The sequence below is a fragment of the Mastacembelus armatus genome, chromosome 20 (genome assembly GCF_900324485.2).
Source record: "Mastacembelus armatus chromosome 20, fMasArm1.2, whole genome shotgun sequence".
Lineage (NCBI taxonomy): Eukaryota > Metazoa > Chordata > Actinopteri > Synbranchiformes > Mastacembelidae > Mastacembelus > Mastacembelus armatus.
Window position 1 is genome coordinate 15,779,443 of NC_046652.1, and position 14,952 is coordinate 15,794,394.

The 14,952-nt window shown below is 39.5% G+C and overlaps 1 protein-coding gene across 1 annotated transcript in view; it reads right to left on the reverse strand.

Moving 5' to 3' along the window:
* LOC113121634 (gamma-aminobutyric acid receptor subunit rho-3-like) overlaps positions 1-14,952 on the reverse strand; it is a 34,458-nt gene that overhangs the window by 10,601 nt on the left and 8,905 nt on the right. Inside the window, exons 3-4 of the mRNA XM_026292306.1 lie at positions 8,422-8,489; positions 7,094-7,317 (exon numbers count right to left, since the gene is read on the reverse strand). Of these exons, the coding sequence (XP_026148091.1) occupies positions 7,094-7,317; positions 8,422-8,489 (292 nt within the window). The remainder of the gene's footprint in view (positions 1-7,093; positions 7,318-8,421; positions 8,490-14,952) is intronic.

Below are 14,952 nucleotides of genomic sequence, written 5' to 3' on the forward strand. Positions count from 1 at the left end.
TAATAAGAAGATTCAGGGTATTAAACAGGGGATTAAGCAAGCAATACATTGCACAAGGCAGATACCAACTCTGCAGCCATCCAGGAGACACTTGGTAGAACTGACACACTTTACACCTGTAAATGACAAAACAGTTGAAGAGACCATCTCCAGTCTGAGTCCATCCACCTGTTGCCTTGATGTTTTACCCTCTAGATTTCTGAAATCAGTACTAACAGTACCACAACTCACTCAATTAGTTAATAACTCATTACAGTCAGGAACATTTCCAAGTGCCCTGAAAATTGCTGTCACCAAGCCTCTCCTGAAGAAGAGCAGTCTTGATGGTACGGTACTGAACAACTACCGGCCCATATCAAACCTGCTGTTTTTAGGCAAAATACTTGAAAAAGTTGTTTACCAACAACTTACTGACTTTCTCCTGCTAAACAACTGCTTTGATGATCTTCAGTCAGGCTTTAGGCCCACTCACAGCACTGAGACTCATGAGCCTCACTCTTAGCTTCTCACATCCAAACTGGAAAACACAAAGTTTTACTTTCAAAGTTCTACTTGTCATTGTGTACCATCCACCTGTCCCTTACTCAAGAGTTTTTAACTGAATATCCAGACTTCCTGTCTGATTTAGTGCTTAGTTCAGGTAAAGTCATTATAGTGGGAGATTTTAACATTCATGTAGATGTTGAAAATAACAGCCTCAGCATTGCATTTAATTCAATATTAGATTCAATTGGTTTCACTCAAAACGTTAATAAACCCACCCACTGTTTCAATCACACCCTTGATCTTGTTCTGACCTATGGCATCAAAATTGAACATTTAATAGTTTTTCCCCAAAATCCTATTTTGTCAGATCATTGTTTAATAACCTTTGAATTTAAAATGATGGATCATGCAGCGTTTGGAAGAAAATTCCACTACAGCAGATGTTTATCCGACAACGCTGTTAATAAATTTAAGAAAATGATTCCATCTTTGTTTACATCTATGCCATGTGCCAACACAGTGGAGGGCAGCTGCCTCAATCCCACTCCCTACCAAATTGATCATATTGTTGACAGCGCTGTAGCCTCACTGTGTGAAACGCTTGATTCTGTAGCCCCTCTGAAAAAGAAGTTAGTGAATCAGAGGAGATTAGCCCCGTGGTATAATTTACATGTTCGTACCTAAAAGCAGGCATCACGAAGGCTGGAAAGGAAGTGGCATTCCACAAATTTAGAGGAATTTTATCTAGCCTGGAAAAACAGTTTATTAACATATAAAAAAAAGCTCTCCATGAAGCCATAACTGCATACTATTCATCACTAATAGAGGAAAATAAGAACAATCCCAGGTTTCTTTTCAGCACTGTAGCCAGGCTGACAAAAAGTCACAGCTCTGTTGAGCCCAGTGTTCCCTTAGCTCTCAGCAGTGATGAATTTATGAGTTTCTTTACAAATAAAATCACAACTATTAGAGATAAAATTCAGCAGATGCTTCCTATAGCTGCAATAAATTAATCTTCTACTACAGTAGCTCTTGAATCATCTGTAAGACCTCAGTTATGTTTAGACTGCTTCTCTCCCATAGATCTCTCTGAATTCACATCAGTAGGTGCTTCATCTAAATCATCAACGTGTCTCTTAGACCCCATCCTGACTAGACTACTTAAAGACACCCTGCCATTAATTAATTCATCTTTATCTTTAGACTTGGTAAATTTATCTCTAGTAACAGGCTACATACCTGAGGCCTTTGCAGTAATCAAACTCTTACTCAAAAAGCCTAGTCTTGATCCAGGAGTCTTGGCTAATTATAGACCAATATCCAACCTACCATTTATGTCTAAAATCCTTGAAAAAGCTGTTGCTAAGCAGCTATCAGACCACTTACACAGTAATGAACTATTTGAAGATTTTCAATCAGGATTTAGAGCACATCATAGTACAGAAACAGCTCTGTTAAAAGTCACCAACGATCTTCTCTTAGCCTCAGATAATGGACTTGTTTCTATACTTGTCCTCCTAGACCTTAGTGCTGCATTTGACACCATCAACCACAGCATCTTATTACAGAGATTGGAGCGTGTGACCGGTATCAGAGGAACAGCATTAAAATGGTTCCAAACCTATTTATCGGACAGATTCCAGTTTGTTCATGTCCATGATGAACCTTCCATGCGCACAAAAGTTAGGTATGGAGTTCCACAAAGTTCTGTGCTAGGACCGATTCTGTTCACCTTGTACATGCCTCCTTTAGGCTATGTCATTAGGAAGCACTCTATTAATTACCACTGCTATGCAGATGACACTCAGCTGTATCTATCTATGAAACCTGATAACACAAACCAGTTAGCCAGACTTCAAGCGTGTCTAACTGACATAAAGGCCTGGATGACCAGTAACTTTCTACTTTTAAATTCTGAGAAAAGAGAAGTCATTGTATTTGGGCCTAAACACCTCTGAAATAACTTTTCTAAAATTATAGCTACTCTAGATGGCATAGCCCTGGCCTCCAGCACTACTGTGAAAAACCTGGAGTTATTTTTGACCAGGACATGTCCTTTAACTCACATATAAAACAAATCCCTAGAACTGCCTTCTTTCACTTGCACAACATTGCCAAAATAAGGAACATCCTGTCTCAAAATGATGCAGAAAAACTAGTCCGTGCATTTGTTACTTCAAGGCTAGATTACTGTATCTCATTACTATCTGGATGTCTCAGTATCTCCATAAAAAGCCTCCAGTTAATCCAGAATACTGACAGGAACTAGCAAGAGAGATATTTCTCCTATATTAGCTTCTCTTCATTGGCTCCCTGTAAAATACAGAATAGAATTTAAAATCCTTCTTTTCACATACAAATCCTTTCATGATCAAGCTCCTTCATGCCTTAAAGACCTCATAGGACCATATTATGCCAATAGACCACTTCGCTCTCAGAGTGCAGGTCTACTTGTGGTTCCCAGAGTCTCCAAAAGCAGAATGGGAGGCAGAGCCTTTAGCTATCAAGCTCATCTCCTGTGGAACCAGCTCCCAGCCTGGGTTCAGGAGGCAGACACTCTCTGTACTTTTAAGACTAGACTTAAAACCTTCCTCTTTGACAAAGTGTCAAAGCTCCCCTCCCCTCTCTTCCTCTCTTCCCCCCTCCCGTATATTCCACCATTGAATGTCACTAACCTTGTGCTCTCTCCCTCTCTCTCTGTACCTTCTGCAGGTGTCCCTGGTCCTGGAGCTGTATATCGCTGATGTGCAGTTACTGGTCCCACCAACCTGCAGTGTCAATTTGTTGTTTATTGTTGTTGTGATTTTCTCTCTGCTCTATCCACTCACCCCAACCGGTCGAGGCAGATGGCTGCTATGGTTGTTTTACACAGCATGGAAAAGGTGGTCAAAGGGTCACTTAAATTTGTTGGGCTAAAGAATGCATGGTTTTAGTGTTTTAGAGGCCTGCAAATAACCGCCAACAATTTGTTTTAGTGCTGGCAAATGCCTGAAGATAGAGGACACCTGAACAAACGTGGGATCATTTCCAATATCAATCCACCCCTTTTTGTCAAGCTATACAAACCTGAATGTTGAGGAAAAGGACAGAGAATTCTGTAAGACTTCTCTCCATGCGCACGTAATTAAACATGAGATGATTCATCACACTTGTTTTGTTTTGTTTGGTTTTTTTTTTTGAGAATTGCCAAAAAGAAATTTCTACGACACCGCCCAACCTGAGCCCGGTTCTGCTGGAGGTTGTTTCTTCTGTTAAAGGGAGTTTGTCCTCTTTACTGTCGCCAAGTGCTTGTTCATAAGGGATTTGTTGGGGTTTTTTTTTTTTTTTTTTTGTAAAGTGCCTTGAGATGATTGTATTGTGATTTAGCGCTATACAAATATATTGAATTTGTTTTAGTTTTCTTTAAGTACGTTTTTTGAAGTTTTAAATTTTACTTTGATGACTGTTTACTCTTTTTGTTTGTGCTATTCTCAAGACCATGATTGTAGGTTCAGTGAAGATTTTAATTGCTGTATGAGGTGGTCCATAATACCTACCATAGAGCTGCATGAAGACTGAAGTCTGGGATAGGTAGCTGATTAGAAGGAACAAATGTCCTTATAAGAACTGATGCTGGGCTCTATGCATTTACTTGGTGTGTAGGGAAATTTGTTTGTAGATGAGTGACATTGTTGATTTCCTTAAAACTCCATCTGAGATTTTACAGATGAATATACCATGAAGCAATTATTGAAAGTCGCAGATGTTATAAAATTTGAATGGATGTGAACAGACTGAAGGACACTGGTAAAGAAATCAATGCCACCCCTGTGATGTGAAAATGAATCACTACAATCAGTCACTGGTGCCTCGAACTTGGATTTACAAATATACAATTCAATTCAATTCAATTTTATTTGTATAGTGCCAAATCACAGTAGAAATCATCTCAAGGCACTTTACAAAAACTAAAAACCCAACAAATCCCTTATGAGCAGCACTTGGTGACAGCGGTCTTCCGTCTTTCCCTTTAACAGAAGAAAAAACCTCCAGTAGAACCAGGCTCAGTCTGGGCGGCCATCTGCCTCAACCGGTTGGGGTGAGTGGATAGAAGAGAGAGAAAAGAACAACAACAATAAACAACTAATTGACACTGCAGGTTGGTGGGACCAGTAACTGCACATCAGCAATATACAGCTGCAGGACCAGGGACACCTGCAGAAGGTACAGAGGGAGAAGGAGAGAGAGAGAGAGAGAGAGCACAAGGTTAGTGACATTCAAAGGAGGAGACAATATAATACCTATATATATATATATATATATATATATATATATATACAGGAATTCAGTTTTCAAAACAAATTTTTCTGCATAGGTCATTGTAGATGCTTAGGAATCTTCATAAAAGCAAAAATCCAGCTCTGTCTAGAGAAAGCATGCTGTCATTAATCTTACCAGCTTTTTATTTCACAGTTTTTTTCCCCTTTGTCCTGTGCAGTGATCATTGATCCCAGTCACATTATTCTGAGAGGCTGGTGCCATGGACTCTTTACTCAGACATTTTCTAATTGACAGCAACACTCGTAACTTTTATCCTGCACTTCTTATCCTGGTAAAGGTGCTGAATACGATGCAACATCTCTTCATAATGCTGTGTTCACCTGTCCGAGAGCCAAGTAGAGCTGTTTATGAAGAGTCACACTTATTTTTGATTATACTGTGCTTGAAGGCTGATGTTCCTTCTGCTGTTGCTTCCTCCAGAACAGTAGTATCTGACAACAAGAGTGAGGAAAACTAATCAGATGTTTTCTGTACAGATTGCTGTGACACATTAGGGTTATTGGTTAAAAACAAACTGAGAGGATATATACTGGATATAATGAGTAACACGTGATCAGAGTTTCCATGAGTGTCCTATTTTTCAGAATGTTTTGCTTCTGAATTTAGGGTGTCTATTCTAAAGTATGCACATGTGGACACTCTGGTGTCAGGAAATTTTACAACTGCATTTTGAGGCATTCTTTGACCAGAGTTAAAAAGCCAAGTTGCTGCATTCATTTTGGTAGGCGTTGTCAACAAATAAAACATTCTGTTCATGCCTTTGGGGTGTTCAAGTCCAATGTGAAAATGACTCTGAATCCTTTCTCTCTGAAAAAGCTGAAGACTTTGGCTTTATTGTGTGATGGTGGATACATTCTCAAATCGGCCTGTTAATAAAACTTCACACTGTCTCAGATTCTGGTTGTTTTTCCTTTTACTATATTTAGTAAAACTGATTCATATGGTACCATCTGATGGGGAACACGACGTGCTGGGTTATTGTTGAGGTGGATGTACAGGCTATCTGACTATGGAATGTTACAATGTCAAATTTGCCAAGTCTACAGGTGTTTCTTTAATGCTTTTAGGTATTAATCTTATTGCTGATTTGGTTCTGGGGTACCCTGTAGGGACCTTCTTTTTAAGGCGAGGGTGGGAGTTTGGTGGGGTGTACGTCTTCTGACTCTACCATGGCCTGTAGCTTTGCATCTTGCCATGGGATGGTTGGTTGTGATTTACATTTCCTTTCATGTCCTGGGCGGCAGAGAACATATTGCTGTAATTAGGTGCACCAGGCCAGTCAATCGTGAATGCATTAGGGTTGAGCCATCTTCATTTCTGGTGGGTTTCACGGCATACTGGGTCTTCCTCTCTACCACATGCTATGTTTGATTAAGTTCAGTTTAGTTGCTCTTGCCTTCATTTTCCACTAGACCACATTACACCACCATTGCCAACCCTCCTGATTATCCCAGGAGACTCACGTTTTTCACCATTCTCACTTTGTTTCCTCCCACGGTCAAAATTCTCCTGCATTTCTCCAAATTTATAACAAAATATCACACTTTTCCTCACTTTTGTTATCACAACCTGTTCCTGGTACTGTGCATCATAAGACCATTGTTCTGTGTTTTCCATTGTCTGGAAAACAATGCAGCTGGACCTACTTGGCAAACAGATAAGCACTGTTCACCACTGCTCAGGTGCTGTACTGCCAAAACATTTGATTTTTAAATGGTTTGTATAGCAGGAAACAACTTAACCTTCTTTCATATTACCTCAGTGGACTGACAGAGGTGAAATATCACATATTTCAGGTTGTTCATTTATACTTCTTTTACATCTTTGTTATTTGTTCTTTGTTATTTATGTGCTATTGTGCTGCAGCTTTACTGGTCTACTAATTGAGTTATATACTGTATGGTCCATAAAATAAAATGACTGACACCACTTAACAAATGAAAGAGGTCTTGTTAAAAGAGGCAAATTATCTATCTGTTAATGCTACTGGTCTACTGCCATTTCACACATTTAGCTAGTCATGCATAGATCATGTAAATCAAGATGCTCTGTATCTTCCTGAAACAATGGTGTGTATTTCCTTTCTTTTGCCACTGCCTCACAGTTAGGTTATGATAACACTAAAAGGAAAGGTTAGCAACCAGCTGGTTAAAATGGTGGGCAAATTTGAAAAATGTGCACAACTCTGAAACCATAAAACAAGAGTTGGGTAATATTAAGCCTGTGTGTTTGTATGCACAAACCCCTAGTATCTTCCCTTCCCACCCATACCAATCCTGCCCTATACCTGACGCTGTAGAGGATGTTTCCGTCGGGAAATACCCGCAGCATGATGTTGTCCATGGTGGTGTCGTGGATGAAGGAGCGTTTGGAGTGGACAAAGAAGACGTCTGGAACCCAGATCTTTTTCACCAGTCGAGAGTCAAATGTCCTGCTCTGGTTGTTACGGGATGGAAACGACAGCCGCTCATCTTTCCAGTAGTGACGCAGGTACAGAGTCATGGTGAAGTCCTGAAGGACAAAGACACAAATTAAACAGTATCTATTCTGTTTAACTGGAGTTAAATGCATAAAGATAATTATTTATGATAAAATCCTTAATTATATATTGTTTGTCAGTGTAATATATTCAAATGATTGTGAAATGATTCTGCTTTGCAATACAAGTAACTAAAACTGGTTTCAAATTCTTCAAGTGTGTCTGTAACACAGTGTCATTCTTATTTTGGGAGTATCGTACTCTAAGATGGTTTACGTTTCTAGTGTCAAATGGATGAGATGTGTGTTGTTCTGCAATCTGCAGAGGATAAAACAGACTAATTGCAAATTTTCATCACTTCTGTTCTGGTAAAGTATTTATGAAATAAAAAGTAGCCAGCTGAATTGAAGGCAGAGCAACAGAGGGGTCCAGAAACCAAATGAAGGAAATGGGTAGGAACTGATTTAAAGTAAAAACCCTCATTTAACTTATGTCTCTATGAAAGAGGACAAGCTTTCAGTAACATTTTATTCCTTTTATGACCTTTGTAGTGCTCATAACATGTGGAAAAAAGCCAACCAGGGCAGAAATCAAACCTTTCAAAAGTTCAAGATTTCATTTTAAAAAATTGTTTAAACCCAGATTTACTTTAAGATAGAAAAATATATTATTAAATATTTTTTGATCACTTTAATAATTGAAGATTTAAATGTGAAAATCCAATCACATTTTACCTCCTTACCTATAGTTATTTATTCGTATATTAAACCATAATCAACCCAGTACCTAAACATCTTGTGTTTGTTTATTTTGTACATTTATATCGCAGTTATTTCATAGTTGGCATCTTATTCATGCAACGCACGTTTGCCTGTAGGTGTGAATGCAAGTTTTTGTCTGACTCTGTGTGTCAGCCCTGTGATAGACTGGTGATCTGTCCAGGATGTACCCCACCTCTCACTCACTGTTAGCTGTGGTCTATTAATTAAATCTATTAATCACATATCATCATATATGTTTACAGATGTATGGCATTTAGAAATATAAATATACTGTACAGCACCAGCTTTTTGAACGAAAAATCAACTTCAGGTTTGTTTGTATTGTCTGCCACTGAAATACACAGGAGTTCTCACCATGTTGACCTCTGAGATGCTGTCAATACTCTCCACCTGCACATCAATGCCTACAGGGATGGCTGCACCTGGAAAACCAAAGAAACCCATTTGTTTTAACATCAATGACTCTAACTTTAAAGGTATAAATCAATGCAGAGTTTTTGCCTTGACTTTGTATAGCATAGAGAGCATACTGAGCATGAGAACAGTAAAAACATTCAGTCAAAAATATTCTCATACGACTGATGGTGACGTACTGCCGAAAAATCTGGTTTCCAAAAAACACCATAAAAGTCCATTTTATTTTATTGATGAGTTTTAGTGTGTGTGTAGTTAAATTTATAGAATGAAGTTGGGCCAAATGTCAATGTCAGGATTTCAATGATCAGCTTTCAGTAGCTTCAATCCCATTATCTGTATTGGCCTTCAAACCTCATTTTGATCAAAGAACATCCTTTGTCCTCACCATCAGCTCACCTCAACATCTGTCTTCATCACTCCCCCACTTGATTAGCAGATTAAGCTTGTTTAACCAATAAACTTGGACAACCTGATTTTTAGACTCAAACAGAGCAGAAATAACTGAACAGTTCAAATCCCACCAGAAAAAGATGTCTAATCACATTTGAGCCTTCTCTGTTTTCTGCTCTGCCTCCACAAAGCAACCATGCCCTGAAATATTGGGAGGAACATTTTCAGGATGTTTGTCTATGCCAGTGTTGTAATGTAATGTTTGGTGGTCCTGTTGTTTTCTAAAAATCTCAGCTCCTTTTAGGAGTTATCCAGCACACTAAGCGCACCTGCAGACTAAAATCTCATTCCTCATTCAACCACAAACACCAGCAATAATTTTACCATTGTCTTAAACCTAAAACTTTCCCATCTGTAACACCTGTTGTATGTTCTGTGGACTTGAATGTAGAAGTGCTGCTAAACCAGATCTGACCACTTTAAATTGCACTGAAAAGATGTCCAGATGTCTATGATTAAATGGCTACATTTGTTTAAACAGCTAAGTGACATCATAATTGTTGTTTGAACATAACTGAAATGACTATATACAGTCACCCCCATCTACACACTGAAATATAATCATTTAAATATGTTGAAAGATAAGTTATACACACACATAATGACCCTGATTTACACACTAGTGCCCCAGCCGATATCATCCCCAACAACCTATAAACTGCAAGCTTAGCAGTGACCTCTCACATCAATGCAAGTCAAACATTATCAAGTAATACTAAGCACTAATTAAGAGGGAAATTACAATAAAGTCCATTTATATAAATGATTCTAAAAATTAGATGATAATAAAATGCAGGTATATAACAAATATGCCTACACTGTAATTACATGTTGTATTATACATCTGAATCGCTCAAATACAGATTCTGTTTGTGAACAAAAGTTGCCTTGGCAATGTTCTCTGCCCCAGCTGGAGCTATAAAAACATAGTTTGCCTGTCAAGGCTTGTGAAAGACTCTCAGCTAGTGCATTGAGTGTAAGGGCAGAGTGTGCATAAGTACGAAGTAGGTTGACAGGCAAGTACGCCATACAATGTTTTTTTTTTTTTTTTTTTGGGACAAATAAAATGATTGGTCAGGCTTTTTCATTCCTGCTGCTGCAAAAGATTATTTTCTTTATGTTGCCTTTATTCATGGTCATCGGGATGAAAAGAGAAATTTAAGAAATGGAATAAAAATGAGAAAAAAAATGCTTCTGAAAAGAATAACCAACCCTGAACCTTTAAAACAGACCTGAATTAAATGCATCATAACATAAATGGAAGCAACAGAAGACTCCAGGATTCAATTCAACAATAACAACAACAAAAATAATACAAAGAAGAACCATACGTGTAAAATGAAAGTCCACAAAACAAAAATCACAAAAATTGTTTTGTAATTTTAATAAAATTTAAATAACGTTGTCCATTGACCGGTAGATTGGTTGAAGATCCGTGGGAAGATCCAGGTCGTCAGCACAGACTCTCAGGCAGGAGGGGGCACACCCTCAGGACCTGGAGCCCCCTAATCTTTTTTCTCTGAAAGAGCTGTTGTACATCATCTTCACAGATCTTTAGAGCAGGCAGAGGGTATGGGTGGAAGGGTGGTGGGCTGTGCAGGCAGTCCATTCACATGGGTGAGAGGTGTGAAGGGACATTTCTCAAACCTGCAGTAGAAATTACTCAGGACATCTGCTGATCTAAGGTTTTCCTCAGGGTAGGGAAATGGTGTCCTGTAGTTGATAATGTGCTGCAGGCCTCGTCAAACAGACACAGAGACCTTGGCTGAGAAGCTGGGTCTTACCTTCACAGTGTTGCTCTTCTTAGTTACCCTGATATGTTTTGGCAGCTTGTAACTGGCCTGTGTGAACAGTGTCCAATTCTGTAGGTCTTCCTCCTTGGCCTGAAAAATATACTGTCTACACTGTCGTTGACTGCACAGCATCATCAAGATCCTACTACCTATTGGAACACATATCTAAACAAATCTAAACTAACACTGCATCACATCCACTGCCTCAGTGTGCCAACGGTGGCGTCCCTGCTGAGGTTCCACCCCAGCTTCCCGGTACTCAGTGTGTCAACGATGGCATCCCCGGAAGAATCCGCCGCAGCTTCCAAGACCTAAGTGTGCCAAAGAGGGTGTCCCCGCTGAGGCTCTGCCGGAGATTCAAATTCTGTCCCTGCTTCCCAGATTTGGTCTTCCCAGTGGACTGCTAACGAGACTGGAAATGTTCACATCCTGATCACATCCAGATCCTGACTTTTGTTCTGGTGGGTCGGCCTGTCCTGCCTACGCCACTGCCTTTTCTGGTCATGAGCTTCATCCAGGTAGGTCGGCCGGTCCTGCTGACACCACTGTCCTTTCAGATCCTGAGCTTCATCCCAGCGGGTTGGCCGGCTGTGTTGACACCACTGCCTCTCCTGGTCCTGAGCTTCGCCCTAATGATTGGCCAGTCCTGCCAACGCTACCACAGCCCATGTTTCTGCTTGCAGTGGGGCCGACCACCAGATCAGCCCTGGATCCACATTTACCTGAGTGGTCGTCCTCCAGTGCGGCCCCAGGTCTCTATTAGCCTGACGGGCCATGTTTTGAGTTTGCCAGGTGCTGGAGTTTTGTTTTGTGCCTGTTTCTGTCCAAGCCTGCCTGAGTCAAGTTTTTCCTTTTTTCGTCTTTCAATAAAAACCTTGTTGTCTGCACTTGGGCCCTGTACCAAAACACAACAACTTTGGTACTTCTATCTTTGTGAAGCCACTCATATACATATTGCATTACCCTAACCCTTAACAATCACAATTAAACGCCTAACCTCAAACCTTCCCTAACCTAACTAATTCTAATGTTAAAGCCCTAAAACCAAATGTTAAGCCTGTATGAAAAGTGAAGACTGGCCAAAATGTCCCCACTTTCCTACAATGTCCTTACTCTGGTAGAATTATGCTCAACATAGTCCTCCCAAATACAGAGTTACAAGTACACACACTCACATAGACTGTCTCACTCAGGCACACACACTGTCTGGGCTTTTTGTGACTTCTGTTGGGATGTGGTTTACCAGGTCACATTCCTGTTTATATTCTGAAGGATCACAAGAAAACCACACACATACTAGAAAATGTCCTTGTGTTTTTGTTTTGTTATGCAAACCTGAAACTAAAATATGTTAATTGCACTTGAATGTTGATGGGACAGCAGCTGGAGTATGTACAATGCTTGAAGAAAGAATTTCATAGACATACATGTGAAGTTAAACTCTCTCACTTGATGCACAGACTCAGTGTAAGTCCAAATTTTAGAAGTGATTGTTATATCATTGATGGATTTAAATCCAGATTTAACAAAACATTTAAGGTAGAAAAATGGACAAATTCTCAGAAATAGGTTGAAACAGCATCCCAGATATCATATTATAATAAATGAATTATTAATTAACGTGATTAACTAAAACAAAGCATGACAAAGTGACTGTCCTTCTCGATTCTGTGTAACTGTAAACAATCCCTGTGTGACACTTGTTTGTGCCCTATTCTCAAGCATGCAGCAGAAACTGCAGAAACTAATTAAATTCAATTCAGTTTTATTTGTAAAAATCACAGAATCCCCAAATCACCAAATCACAATACAATCATCTCAAGGCACTTATACAAAAAACAAAAAAAACCTAACAAATCCCTTGTGAGCAAGTACTTGGCGACAGTCGGGCAGTCTAGGCCTATAGCAGCATAACCAAGATATGGTTCAGGGTTACCTGAAGCCAGCCCTAACTAAACGCTTTGTCAAAAGAAGGTTTTAAAGGAAGGTTTTAAGTCTAGCCTTCAAAGTACAGAGAGTGTCAGATAGTGTAAGCTATTTCTGAGGTGTTTAGGCCCAAATATAATGACTTCTGTTTTCTCTGAATTTAAAAGTAGGTTACTGGTCATCCAGGCCTTTATGTCAACATGCTTGAAGTCTGGTTAACTGGTTTGTGTCATCTGCATAGCAGTGGTAATTAATAGAGTGCTTCCTAATGACATAGCTTAAAGGAAGCATGTACAAGGTGAACAGAATCAGTCCTAGCACAGAACCTTGTGGAACTCCATACCTAACTTTTGTGCGCGTGGAAGGTTCATCATAGACATGAACAAACTGGAATCTGTCTGATAAATAGGATTGGAACCATTTTAATGCTGTTCCTCTGATACCAGTCACATGCTCCAGTCTCTGTAATAAGATGCTGTGGTTGATGGTGTCAAATGCAGCACTAAGGTCTAGGAGGACAAGTATAGAAACAAGTCCATTATCGGAGGCTAAGAGAAGCTCGTTGGTAACTTTCAGCAGTGCTGTTTCTGTACTATGATGTGCTCTAAATTCTGATTTAAAATCTTCAAATAGTTCATTTCTATGTAAGTGGTCTGATAGCTGCTTAGCAACAGCATTTTCGACGTAAATGGCAGGTTGGATTTTGGTCTATAATTAGCCAAGACTCCTGGATCAAGACTAGGCTTTTTGAGTAAGGGTTTGATTACTCCAGTCTTAAAGGCCTGTGGTAATGGCTTCTGCTTAGGAATATGTTTCCGTCGGATACAAGTATCATTATCACTAAAGGAGGCAGAGGAATAACTATACATGTGACACCAAGCAGGAAAGAGAGAGAGAGAGGGAGAAGCCATGTTACTAGCTAGCTAAGCTAACTGGTAGGCTAATGAACGCTAAGTCTGTAAATAGCAATAAATACCGGTCAAAATAGAAAGGTACTTGACTAGTACTGGAATGTAGCGGTTAATGAATTGTTTAGAAAGTTTAGTTAGTTTTTAGGTGTGTTAGACTAAAGCTAGTCTGTTGCTAATCTGTAGACAAACTATACAGCACAACACTCTTGCAATAGGAAGTGGATTCACTTACCAGGAAACAGTAACCAGAAGCATCAGCTCTAAAGGCATAAGCAATAGCAAGTGCATACACAATACAGAGGAAGAGTAAAAAGACCAGCTAACAATTTAATGTTGTTAGTTCTTGCTGGGCCGACATAAAGACTCACACTCTCATTCACACCTATGGGCAATTTAGAGTCACCAGTTAACCTAAGCCCAACCTGCATGTCTTTGAACTGTAACAGAAAGCCACAAACTCAGACACAGAGAGAACATGCAGACACCATAAAGAAAGGCCCTTAGCAGAATTTAAACCTAGAACCTTTTTGCTTTTAGGTGACAGGGCTAACTACTGTTCCACTATGCCACCCTAAATTTGTGTTTGCTCAGCAAATTTTTCTTCTTCTGTCTCTGCAGTCTTAATGATTGTGTTGTTTTTTTAATCATTCTTATCGAAATCTTTGATCATTTTGGCATACAGCATATTTTACTTCTCATGTGTTGAGTCTCTGCTGTGAAACACACCATAAATAAAATCAAAGTTGAAGTTGTTTTACATATTCGGAACATGTTCTGAACGACTGGCCATTACAAGTAGGATATTTTGCTACCGAAAGGCAGGAAAGGTTCATTATTTGAATTCCTATGTATTTCAAATTTTGTAATACTAGTCATCAAATCCAGCTTGGACTTGTATTTAGGTGAATCTATAACATCCTCAGCTAGTGAGATGCTGCAGATTTACATTAAAAACATTTGGTTTAAGGTCATGTTTTTCTGTCCCAAAGTGTGTGCTTAGTATTTTAGAATGAGTCCTTTAATCCCTCAACACAACGCTACAGATGGATCAATTCATTGCAGACATAAGCAGCGTAATGCAGCTTTAAGGTCGTAGGCTGTTTCTGTCCAGTCTCCATCACCACCAATCAAAGGAGGGGGGAAAGTGAGAGGGACAGAAGGATTACGAGACGATTCTGTGGGTGGCTTTTGGAGAACATTGTCACCAGACTTCTATGTTATCCATACTGACTCATCTCAGCCATGAATAACCCTGGCAGCTTGGGCTGAAACTGTAATGTAATTAAGGCTGTCATAGGAGACTGAAGAAAGTGTATACTTTCAGCCTACAAATGTGCAAACTTCCTTTACTAATACTTTAAAACACCGATCCAGAGGTTTCCATTGTT